General features: G+C 48.5%; 1 protein-coding gene across 3 annotated transcripts in view; it reads right to left on the bottom strand.

Annotated features, from left to right (window-relative positions):
- PAX5 (paired box 5) overlaps positions 1–13075 on the bottom strand; it is a 128272-nt gene that overhangs the window by 27052 nt on the left and 88145 nt on the right. For 2 of the 3 annotated variants that reach the window (XM_027653176.1, XM_027653177.1), the window contains one exon: positions 7628–7729. In XM_027653176.1, coding sequence (XP_027508977.1) covers positions 7628–7729 — 102 coding nt within the window. Of the gene's footprint in view, positions 1–4672; positions 4773–7627; positions 7730–13075 lie in introns of those variants that run through there. The other variant, XM_027653179.1, reaches the window with a different exon arrangement.

Below are 13075 nucleotides of genomic sequence, written 5' to 3'. Positions count from 1 at the left end.
CAAAGAATTGTTAAGGTTTATTCCTCATTTGCTTTAGGTCCTTCTAGCATAAAGGGCCTGACTGTGTCAGTCATGCTGACTGGCCACAACAGTGTCACTGTCCGAATAACCAAGCAGTTTCATTATTATGCTGTAGGTAAGAGGAGGACCTGGTTCACCAGTGCCCTATGACATACTGCAATTTGCTTTCTCTGCCCCTGGTTTTAGGCATTTTACTTCTCAGCTGCCTCTCTTTTACTGCCACGTCAGGAGATTACAACACACTATTGCAAAACTTAGGCAAAGGTAGAACTCGAACAAAAAACTCAAACACATGGAATAACTATCAATAAAGTCTTCAGCATGGCAGGGGGGACCAAACCCCACCAATACCTACAGATCGGATCCTGACAGTCCCACATCTGAACAAGCTGCCTCCTGAACCCTCCGTAACATGAGGTTGGCATTCTGGCCCCCTGTGCCCCTTGCTGCAGGCTAGATGCCGGTGAGCTGAGAGAGGGTGCTATCCCTTGCAGGCTCAGGTGTGAGAAACAGCCCCAACAGGAAGAGGTCACACAACCTCACTGTTCCTCTGCATCAATACCTGCCAGCCACAATTTAAAAACGTGTTTGAACACCACGTGTTTTGTTTCACAACATCTTCTCCTTCCCCTTCACACATAAGAATGAGCATCTTCTCCAGATAAAAGACTGCTAATGACAATGTTGCTATTTTTTACACCTTTCTTTTCAAAGCCCAGTTTTGAATGTCAGTGTTTTCAGATCCCTTTAGTCAGGTAATTGCACACAGACTTCTTATAAAGGAAATTCATTTGTTCGGGGTCACTGCATGGTTTTTCATTAAAAACAAATTACCGGTGCTCAGAAAGGACATCTGGGTTTTGAGAGTCCCATTAATGACTATATTTTCAGCATCACTATTCCGGACAGTCTACCCTTTCCTGTCACTGGGCATGCAGGGCCCAGCAGGAGAGGAGGGGATGGGGTGAGCGGCAGCCCCTGGGAGGGGAGAAGGGGTGGCAGATTGGAGGTTCCAACCCTGGAGATGGGATGAGGGAATGGGAATGCGAAACAGAAGGGCAGCAGGCTCTGCTGTCCCAGAACTTTTAACACAAGAATGGGAATAAGTATTTCAGTGAATTATTATGGCTACTTGAATATGACCTTTGTCCAGCTCAGTTGCAGCATCATGAGCATGATGATGAGGGCATGCACATGCTGAAACTGGATACAGGCATAGTTTGTTCAAGCCCTGTCTCAACAATGAAACTGCTGCAAGCCGCTCTGCTCCAGTCCCATTAGGACCCAAAAGAGACACAGCTCCTGGAATAGTCATCGGAGCAGGCAGGCATGCTGTAGCTCCAGCACCACTCCTCCTGCCTTCCCGTCTGTCCCTTTGCTGATGGCCACCATCTGCCCCACACATGAGAGGACACAAACCTTCAGATACCTCTCAGGAATAGACACACAGGTACAAGTAGTGATCTGTGAAGACAGACCTGACCCAGTGCTGTAAACAGGCTGGTTATGTGTGAAGCAACGGAGGACCAGGAAAAGACCCCAGGCAAGCAGCACTGATCCCTGTCCTCATGCCAGCCCCAGAGCCCATGTCGAGGAGGAGCAGAGTTAGAGAGAAGGTCCAGCCTTCCAGAGGTGAGAGAAATATGGTAAAAGTGTGCTCTCCGTGACCAGCCAACGGCCGCTCCAGCAGCTGCACCTCTTTTCAAACACTTCATCTCAGGAAGGGGCTCTGGGTCACTCACATAGGCCAGGGAGTAAAATTCCTGCAAATCTTACATTTCCCACTGTGTGCTCCCAGCCAGCTGATGCTCTGCTCCCAAACCCATATGTGAGGTAGTCAAGAGAACAGAGGGAGCAACAGCTGCAAGCAGAAGAGAGCACTATGTTGTCCTCTCATCTGAAGGTTTGTGTCCTCTCATCTGAAGAGGCAAATAGCCCTGGGACTGCCTCTTTGGAACAGATCAAGCACAGCCGGATGGTACCAGGCTCCAGGTTGCAAGTACAGGATGGGGTGGAGAAGAGTTTGCTCCTGCCCACTCTTCCCCAGAGACAAAGGAAAGGCTGCTGGAAAAACACTGCTCCATATTTCCAAAGTGACAGCACATTACAGGCCCAGTCATGGTGTGAACAAATAGTAACAACAGTACCAAATTATTGGGGATAATTTCTGTATAGAGCATCTCATTAACCTGTGGGATCCTGTGCCCTCAGGTGGGCACAAATCTAGTAGGAATCAACAGTCGATTAAAGTTCTAATCAGATGAGAATATACAGAGAGATGCACTAGACAAAATGAACATTTACAAGGAATATAAACTTTCATTCTTCAAGGCATCAGACATCAGACAATGAGGGCTAAAGTGTTCACTCTGTGCAAGCTGCTGCAGGCGCTGCTGTGTCCCCTGCCCCAAGTGAGGTTGATGGCTGTTCCTGGGACCCTGTGGCTTCCCATGAATGATGCCACACAAGGTAGATAGGATACCAAGCCAAGGGCTGGAAGCAGGCAACACTGGAGGCTGCTGAAGGGTGAGACCATAGTCATGGATTGGGGGAGGAACACAGAATGTGATTTCTCCTGGTCCCTTGTGTAGACATTAGGACCTTCCCTGTGACAGGGAAGCTGTTCACAGGGCTCCCTCTGGCCTCAAAGGGGGATTCATGGCTCTGTCTTTTAATGGTGACTGGGGTCTAGAGCAGAGCTGTCTCATCTGCATGGACTGTTGGCATCACTTCTTTTCCAGAGAGGGACCTGTTCTTTCCCTGTCAACAGCTTATTGACTACAACTCTGCTCACAGCATCAGGCAGAAGCATACAAATTTCTGCAGCACATTTCCAGTAGTGCCTTAATCAAAACTTTGAGTAATGAGATGACAGGGCTTTTCAGGATGGAAGAGTCTTCAGGTGGTCTCAAGACCCTTCTCACAGCAGGATCAGCAGTAAGACCAGGCCAGAAGGCTCGGGGCTTCACCCACACTGGCCTTGTGTAGTGGTTTGAATCTTGTTTTCCCCCCCAGAGGCTAGGAAAAGTGGTAACCCCCAAGAGGTGGAGACCCCTGGAAGTTTTGAAGTTCTGTCCAATGGGCGCTCCTGCAGAAATGTAAACATACCACAACCAGACCGGAAGAGATGAGTTGTGGTTTGGGTTGGTAGGTGAGGTGGCCATGTTGTAGGAGCCACGAGGAAAGGGGCCCAGAGCCCCTCGGGGGCCTCTGGGGTCTCCCAGTCCCTGGCTGGGGGGACTGCAAAGACTTGGAACAGTGTTAAGCTGGACTATGTGTCTGTAGCTGTGAGCTGGGAGATGTTTTCTCCAAACTGGGCAGCAGCCGGAGAAAGCAGCAGCCGGCACTGACCGGAGAAGCGGTGGTAGAGAGCCGGAAGAGATAAGACAGAGCAACAGAGACATGCAGCACCAGAGAGAGAGAGAGAGAAGAGCTGAGAAGCTCAGAGCGTCCTGGGAAGCTGGACCGGGACGGAGAGGAATGCAGAGGGGGTGACCTTGGCTCCCCCCTCGCACTGCTGCCAAGGTGGCAGCCTGAGGCAGGGCACAGAGGCCCTGCAAGGAGCTTGAATCTCCTGGAGATACCAGACCGTCACGAAGACCCCCTGCGTCTCGTGATATGACCGTGGTGGAACAACCTTGTCTGGGGTAACGAAGCCCATGGAAGACCCCTCGGTTGGTTGGCGACGGGGCCGAGGGAGCTTGGATACCTCCCTTGTGAGTGCTGGCAGAGATCCAGCAACAGCTGCATGCATGAGAGAGAGAGAGATAGACTGCTTCTGCTACTCTGAAGAAGCTGATGCCCTGAGAGACTGGAAGGGATCTGTCCTTCTTTCCCTCCTGGACTTTTATTTGGAGGGAAGAGGAGATCTGATCCATTGTAAATACTATATGTCATGGTAGAGGTAGTTGTGATCGTGTGTATAATGTGTTATAGTATTTATTTGTACAGTCATTGTAATATATTCCCTTTCCCCCACTTTGAGTCTGGTGTGTTTTGTCTGGAAAAACCCATCTCACATTAGGTTGAGATGTGGGAGGGGGAATGGAGCTAGGGAATTAGGATTTTGGGGCTATCTCAGACCATGACACCTTGACACCCTCAAGGATGGTGACTGTACAGCTCCTCTGAGAGACCTCCCGGGGGAAAAGTTTGGAGATTTTTCTCATACCCAGTTTGCATATTGCTTGTTTTGACTTGAGTCCATTTTTTTTTTGTGCTGGGGGGCCCAAAACAGAACTGTTCTCATTGTGAGTCTATAAATTCCAAATGAGGGGGATAATTCCTTCCCTCCAGCTACTGCTCAGAATGCTGTTGCCGTGCGCACCGCCAGTGCACACGGCAAACCAATGCTCAGCTTCCAGTCTACTGCGTGCCTGGAGCCCCTTCAGCAGCCAAACAGTCCTCAGCCCTTTTTGTTGCAAAGTGCTGCTTTCCTCTGTGCAAGATTTTTTGTTTGCCCTTGCTAAGTTTCACACTCATCCCCAGTCTACCTTGGTGACTGTAGCGGGGAGACTGCTGAAACTGAAACCAGGACACCATTGAAAGTTCAACAAAACAGTATTTATTACAAAGAAGCAGCCAACAAAACAAGAAGCCACGAGACAGGAAAGAGAAGGGAAACAAGCCCCCAGGACAACTCCTCACTCACTCAGGCATTATTTATGAGGTTGTCTTACCGACCCCAGAATTCCCCATAGCACAACCTGCACACCTGGAGTGTTGGCAAGCTCACAGGATGACGGGCGGCCCTGCAGAGGTAACATTGTCCTCCCTGGGAAGTTTGAATCTGCTCCCAGCAAGAGCTCTCTACTTTTTATACAATTAACCTATGACATCTACCTGGGCAGGTGTGGCCAGCACCGCCAAGTCAGAGGCCTTTGGTCCCTCCCCCCATTATGTCAGTGGTGCCCCTTTTGCACATGCATGTGTACATTGGAATTTGCCTGCACCTACGTGCTGTGCCTCAGGGGGTCTTTTCTAAATTAGCCTGGGGGCTTACTTCATCACACTCCTCTTCACTTTCTTCTTCAAATGCCCTTGGAGAGCCATTGGCCAATAGTGAGGCCCCAATTAATTTCAGTTTATACAAAATGCTTCCTTCAAGGACGGAGTTCTCATTTGTCAGTGCTTGTTTTCACATAATTTGGCAGGAAAAGAATAGACTCTCAAAGGCGGCTGGGCCAAAACATAGACCAAAAATAGCAGCATCTAATTAAGTACAAATACAGTGCCTCCATGTTACCACTCTGCTCTGGAACCTACTGCTGGCATCACACCATTTGGCATCATCTGAACACCTGACAAACTGTGTTCTTTCCTGGTTGTAGATGAAGGTGCTAACCCAGACATATCACCGGCCAAGCACTGCAGTTCCATGCCTGGCACCAGCACCCAGTTGGAATGTGACACGAGCCAACACCTCCAAGCTTGACCACCCAGCCAGTAGTTCACCCACCTATCTGCCCATCTGTCCTCACCGTGGCATTTCACTTGTACCCTGAGACATCAGAGCACTACGGGGTGCTGGGAGAGCTCCTTTCCAGTCACCTCTAAAGGGTGACAGCCATCAAAAGGCAGGAGAAGGGAGAAGGACCAGTGACCTTCAGAGAGAACGCATTCATGGGAGCCTCGAGCCATACTAGCTCTCAGTTCCTAAAGCTCTGGGCTGAAATCAAAGCCATGTGTTTTCTTTTTTGATTCCTTTAGAGAAAAGTATTTGAATAGTTTATTCTCTGCCATGGCAGACATTCACAAGCCATACAAAAATGGAAATTCCCTGTTGATGTGCAAGTCCCTGGTTTTGCAGGAAAGGGAGGAAGGAGATGTGAAATCGTAGAGCACGTGTTTGAACAAGGCACGGAGATGCAGCAGAGACAGGCTCCTATGTGCATTCTTGCCTGTATGAGAGACAGGGAAGGACCTGGGTCTGGCAGGAGACAACACTGCTCCTGTTGGGATGAGCAGTGTGGCAGCTGGTGAAGAGATAAGCACAGAGCACAAAGCTGAATCCACACAGCTTGCAAATGCTGTCTCCAGCAGAAGCAGAAGCCAGAGGGTCTCCTCTACCCCACAGGCAGCTACAGACACCAGGAGGTGCAAGATGAACACCTGCAGTGTGCTGAGGGCCAGGTTTACTCACAGCAGCAGAAGCAATGGCAGCGGCAACAAGCATGCAACAAAACACTGCCTATGTTTTACTATGTATACGTTTCTCCCATGTCTCTAAGCACTTAACTCACACAATTGCTTAATTATGAGCAGAAATTCATAGCTTATGATTAAAAATCTTATCAAGGAGGGAGATTTCTAGCAGAGGCTCCAAAAATGAGTGCAAGGCAGATGCAAGTCGTGAGATGAATCCCTGAGACCTGGCACAACAAGCATGTGCCCATGCTCGGGCATGGCAATTTGGCCATTTCAGAACAAGTAGGGATGTGCCAATGGCACCAGACAGGGTCTGTCACCTGCCTTACCATCAGCCCCTTGGGGACTGCAGTGTTTTCTCTAGCAAGGCTCTGAGAGTGATCCTGCAAAGGACAGAAGTCAAAGAAGAATTGAGAAGGCATTTTGAATGCTAGTTAGCAAATTCTCACTTAAATGAGATGGAGAACCTACAGGAATTGCAGCTGACCTTCACACTAGCTGGAGCAGAAGGTTGTTATTAAAGGAACCAGTGAGAGGAACAGTGCGGTTATTCAATATAATGGGTCACAGAAGCCTATATGTAGTTAAAAATAAAATCTATTACCTGGGAAAATCAGCTCAGATGACTCTACACCACCAAAGCACACTCCTTGGGCTGAGCACCACCAAGCTCCACGTCCTGCAGCTTTGCCATCCCAAACAGCTTGTAACTCCCCAGGAAAGACAAAAGAGCAAGTACTCCCACTGCTATGTCCCAGCCATTGCTTGCTGTCAGCCCTGGATGTCACCATCCTACTTTAGATTGCGCACAGGTCTGCAGCTGGGTGACACCAATGATGTGACCAACCTGCAGACTCTGCTCTGCCCACTCCAGATACCTGCACAACCCCACCTCCTGATGCTATACAGGCAAGCAGTGGCCACCAGCCAGCTTATGCCACCTGCATTTCTCACCGTAAGGTTCCAAAAGGGGAAGGAAATCACAGAAATACAGTGTCCTGGGAACAATTCAGTGTCCCCAGGACTCGAGTTTGCACACCAGAATGTTGAGACACATCCAGCCCCCAGGGCCAGTGACCTCACCTCTGAGGCAGCAGAGAGGGACACAGTGTGTTGGGAGAAAACAGGTGGGTTAGAGCAAAGCCTGAATCTGATGGGAAGAGCCTGGCATGGCCCAACATGGAACAATATTCAGGGTCCACAGAAGGGAGGTTGGAAGTTCCTTCAGTATCCCAGTGCCAATGCCTTACTTTGGCACTCTGCAGGCTGCATGACCTCCTGTGCTAGGGAGTCTGGTCCCACTTGACTCAGGAACACTCCACACCCCCTTTCCCCTTCAGCATTGTGGCTTCTGTTTCATGCTAGCCTCAGCACAGAACATCCGCAGAAAGCCTCTGTCCTGAAATGCCATTTTCTTTCCTTTTATTTTTTTCTTCCCCTCCCTGTTCTGAAGACTCACCAGGCACCATTCCTGTCAGCGCTGGAGTGGAGTAGCTGCCCTGTCCAGCAGGAGGGACATGAGGAGGGTATCCTGGGAGGGTTGTGCTTGCCAGCTCGCGACCTGAGGAATCAAACCAACAAATCACCACGTGAGCATTGCGACAAGCGGACATGGTTTTACATCTCCCCAAGCACCCAGAACACAGCCATGCATTTGTCATCACGACTCTGTGAGGACCAGCATGGGATTTCCAGGCTGGCAGGGAGAGCAGGCACAGTTTTGTTTTCTCTATAAGCTGCCACAAAGCTCCAATGAAGTGAGAGACGGGAAGGGGAAGAGCAGAGCTCTGCAGGGAGACTAATGCACCCGACTGAACTCTGGCTGCTTGCCCCTATTCCCAAATTCCTCCAAAGCTTAGATTTGTAAAGTCAGAAACAGTGAAATGGCACATAACACTGATCTTAAAGACACTTTCTCAGAAAACTCTCCAGGAAATCACAGTGCACAGGCTAAGGATGTTTGCTATCTAAGTACAATGGAGGATGCCACTCATTGAAGCAGTTAAAAAAAAAAAAAAGGACAAACACAAAACCTTTAGAAGGAAAGTGGTTTAAAATACAGCTTGCTGTGGTGCCAGAAGAAGAGTCAGATTCCCAAACACAGCCTTATGCAATGCTCTTTCCTTAAGCTTCAGAAACATGATTTTTTTAATCAAGTACCCACAGGCCTTCCATAGAAATAATCCCAGAAAAACAAGCAGTGGAGGTGTTCTCCATCTCCCTCTGCCCCTGGACCTGTCTTCCTTCCTGCCCTCCCAGAAACAACTCCCAGCACCTCATGGGACGTGGCACTGCTGGCAGAATAAACACAGGAGGTCAGACAGTGTGGTTCGTGCAGCACCGCAGAAGTGATGCCTCAATCCTGCCTGGATCCTAGTCCCATATGACAGTCACTGGATAGTCACCATCTCTTCAGGCTGCCACAGTGGAATTTCAGGGAAACTGGCAATGGCAGTAGCCAAAAGCGACCCTCCATTAGAGATTGATGCTCTGTGATCTCACCAGGTAGGATCCATCCCTTGTCCCAGATGGACTCCTGGAGCTCACTCATGGTCTTCTGGACTCCCACAGCATCCTTGGGCAGACCACTTACCCAGAGATTAGTGGCCTTCAAGACACACTCAGGTGCCTGGTAGCATTAAACCTGCAGCATCACAGCTGGGCCAGCAGTTGGACGCAGGCCCTGCAATCCCTTCCCAGTGTGAGTATCACACAAGTTGCTCAGGCTGTCACTCTCATATGGGGACCTGTCCCATCAATCCACCACCCTCGCACTCCCAGGGCCTCCAGGATTGTCGAGTGGCTCCTCCAAGGATGAGGCGAACGAGACGACCTTCCCAGCCAAACCACAGTTCAGGAGCAGAGACACTGCATGGGTGCTGAGCTCTGAAAATCTGAGTGTGCACCTCAGGCAAGTGGAAGGGACCCTGGATGCAGGCAGCTCTTGGCCCAAAGGATGAGCCCCTGCTGTTTCAGCCTCTACAGGTCAGGAACCACTCTGGCTCCACCTAGCTCCAAGATCCTGGTGGCTGAAAACAGTCCATAAGCTGGGCAAAAATCACAGTGAGTGCAGCTTCCTTCATCAAAATGTAGCATGTTGGATCAGGAAGAAAAGTAATGTGGTTTTGTTGATTTTACCACCACTGACAAGAAGAAATGCACAGATTCTGGTTTTCACACTGCTTTCTGCAGGCATTTGTTTTTATGTCAGTGAACTTTTTTCAAGTCTGTAGAGCTTGAAGAGGTTGAAACTGAATGTTTTCCCAAAAGCCAAATCTTTTTTTAAAACTTTTTAGATTGGTAGCGATTTTGAGCCACAATTTCATTTTGAGATGATCTAAAAATAAACTTAAAAATCTTTCTTTTTTTCCTATATCTTTCAAAGAAATGAGACTTCCTTTGATAAGAGAAAAGTACATGAGTTATTGCAAATTGCAGCTTACAATCCCTGGGCCATGGCCATGAAGGCCAGTTCCCCCCTGCCCTCTGATAAAGGGGTCTGTGCCAAAACTCTAGCATTGCTGCAGTGATCTCTCAGCACATGCCCCACTTTACTAAGCACTCTGCATCCACAAATTGGGATGCACACTGTTTCTCTCAGGCCTTCCTACAGAATATTTATGGTGCATTCACATTCTGAAAGAATTTAAGTTTCAAAACAATTGATTAATTTGCTCTCCAGTTCTAGGGAGAAGTCAGATCCCTCATGGAATGGCATCATGAATTCTAATTATTCAGTGCAGGAAGAAAATGCCTCTTTCAGATTAAAATGTTCTCCCCTCATCACTGCCCTGCTTCCTTCTCTCCTACATAAAATTAAATTCTGATTGTGTCATCTCTGCAGCCTGGAGAAGACAAAGGTATCTGCTATCTACTTAAATTAAGTCACAGAAGGTAAGTTCAGACCCAGTGCTGGCAGGGACTCAGTTAAGGACTGTCCCTAATGCAGACAAACACCTCACAACCTGACTGCTGCCATCTGGGAGCCCTCCATAGACTCAGGAGTGACACCGTGGCCCTTCCCTTCCGCAGCAGTGTGGTGTTGCTGCACAATGGCATGATGCCTCTTGTCCCAAAGGTGCCTTGGCCTGTGAGTGAGCTCTCCTTCCTGAACTGCTCCACACTGACTACTCCCCACTCCTCACTTTCCAACAGCTATTAAGAAAAACTTCCAATTTATTTCAATATTTTGAAATACTACAAATTTTCCACTTTCTCCAAAGCCACTGTCACAACCAGTACAGTTAGCATCATTGTCAAGGGCACCGAGCAATGTAACCACAACTGGTGACAGTATGAAGAGTAAGACCTCTGGTCTTTAGTGAATCAAGGAAACACCACTTACAGTGTATTCCGCAGGTTTGGTTGGTTTCCACTACATCCCATTTCCAAATTAAATGTTCTGTCATCAGCCAACAAATCTTTCCCCACAGCCAGGGCTCAGGCAGGGCCTTGGGGGGCTGGCCAAAGGTGACCAATGGCATAGCTGCAAGTGCTCAATCCCACCTCGTCCTGTCTATTGCATCCAATGTACCCCCCCCCCCCAAAAAAAAAAAAGGTCGGAACATCCCATCTATTCCAGTACCCAACACTCTCTGATTTTTCACCCAGAGCATGGTTGGGTACTGGAACATTGAAGTGGTCACAGCACCAAGTCTGACAGAGTTCAAGATTCATTTGGACAGTAGTCTCAGGCACACAGTGTGACTCTTGGGGATGGTCCTGCACAAGGTTAAGAGTTGGACTCTATGATCCTTGTGGATCCCTTCCAACTCATCATATTCTGTCATTCTAAGAGATTTTTCCCCAATATTTTCAAGCTTCAATTGCACTGAAATAATTGATTTAAGAGAAAAACACTAATCCACCAGACACAAAGACAGAGCAAGAAGTAGTCTCTGCCCCAAGGTGTTCTGTTCCTGCCCTATCCATTCAGGCAAAACAGCCAAGAGGAACGAACACCTACATTTTACCAGTGGGGCACACAGACATAGAGAGCAAGGTCCTTCAAGACACACTTGCTCCTAAATGTTTTTATTCTAAACTTTTTGGAGGTTATTTTGGATGCTTTAAAGTTGGCGATGGGGCAGAGCTGCCCCCTTGCCTCACTGGGCTGGTGTTGTGCAGGACAGAGTAAATCAGATGGCAGGTCCAGCCTACAGAGAGGCTCAAATGGAGCAGAGAACAGGATTTTCCAAAATAACCACCAACCTCTTTCCAACAGCCTCTGACAACACTATTAAGCACCAGCTACCAAAATGTCTTGCTGAGTCTTGCCCGGAGTGGCCTCCCCATTGAGAAGTTGGTAGCCCCAGCAGTACCAGCACCTTCAGTGGTACCTGCTGACCTGAGACTGGCACATCTCCATGACAGAGAGAGCACACAGCAGCTCTGGTGCTCATGTAACCTGGACCCTGCCATCTCCTTCACCCTGCCACCTCTTCCAGACCACCTCATCAAGCTCCTTCGCATCACTGGTGAGCACCTCCAATGGGCTCATCAGCAAGGCATTGCTGACCCACCTCTCATTCTCCCCCAGAGCGAAAATGTCTTAGGGAGAACACCAGTGATGGATTACTGTTGGGGGCAGTGGAGTAAACGCCTCTGCTACAAACGCTCCTGCACATACACAGGCCACCATGGGCTCACTGCACAAGGCCACCAAGTTGCACATCATTTCCAGCCTTAGGTATGTCCTTGCCAGAATTCATCCCACATTACTCCAAAAACCAGAATATGACAATACTGAATAATAACAATACCAACAGTCTAGGGGACTGGACTGTCAAGACACATGTCAATGGACTTGGCTCTGTATACAGAAGATAGTCAATAAATGTACGTCCCTCCATTCACCAGGAACTGGCAGCACTCACAGTGAGAGTAAACTATCATTTAATAAAGTGCAAATAAGTAATTTTCTTCCATAAATGAAATTTTGCCACTAGCTGCAGAAGAGCTTAGCATCACCCCCTGAGCAGATGAGGCAAGCAGATGTCCCCATTGCAGGACAAGCTGGCTGGAACAGAGAGCAGCCTGTGACAGCAAAGGACTCTGCTGTCTCCAAACTGCAGTAAAAAAAAAAAAAAGGGGGGAGCAGTTTAGAAGTATTCCTCAGTTTATCTACCTTTAAAAAAAAAAATAAAATGGTGGCAAAGAGCATTTCCAAGTGTGTCTTTGTACACTACTCTGTGTAAACGTGAATCCAATTAACTTCAAATTTAACCAGTAATGAATTTATCTCATTTTACTATCAGCTCAGCTCTCATCCATGGCAGTAATTAACCACTGGGGGTTGTCACTCCCAGAAACATGACACAAGGACTTCCCCAAGCTCAGGTGGTTCAAACCCGTGCAGAATTCATTACCCTGACAGTGTGAAAACCCTTCACTTTCAATACCATAGGGCACCAAAGCACTTTTTTTCCCTTTATCTAACAGATTGGCAGTAACAGTATGAAAAAAATAAGCCCACTGGACACGTAATTAATTACAGCAAAGGATACATCAGAAAATGTAGGGGGTTCAGGTGGTGGGAGGGGGCTTACAAAGCCCCTTTGCTTGCTGTCTCAGAGCCACCCTCCGCAATGGTGGGGCTGCTGATTTTGCTCTCGGAGATTCACCATGGTCTGCATCAAGGGAAGCCAACACTTCACCTGCCACTCCATGCTCACAGCGGGTGTACAATTGCCACCAGCTCAGGAGCATGATCAAGAATGAGGCAGTGCTCTGGGTTATTAGGGTAGCATCCCCTCTCCAGAGTCAGAGGTTCCACATCAACAAGTCAGCGATGTCGGGAAAGTCAGTCCAGTGATGCTGGTGAATCCCCCTGTGTTCCCACTGTCATTGCAAGCATCACCACAAGGCATCAGCCCATCTGAAACAGCCACCCAAGGCAGCACACACC

Source organism: Corapipo altera, unplaced genomic scaffold, assembly GCF_003945725.1.
Source record: "Corapipo altera isolate COAL_440 unplaced genomic scaffold, ASM394572v1 61305, whole genome shotgun sequence".
NCBI classification, from domain to species: Eukaryota; Metazoa; Chordata; class Aves; order Passeriformes; family Pipridae; genus Corapipo; species Corapipo altera.
The sequence above is the reverse complement of the archived record's forward strand: the minus strand, read 5'-3'. Positions and strand labels throughout refer to the sequence as shown.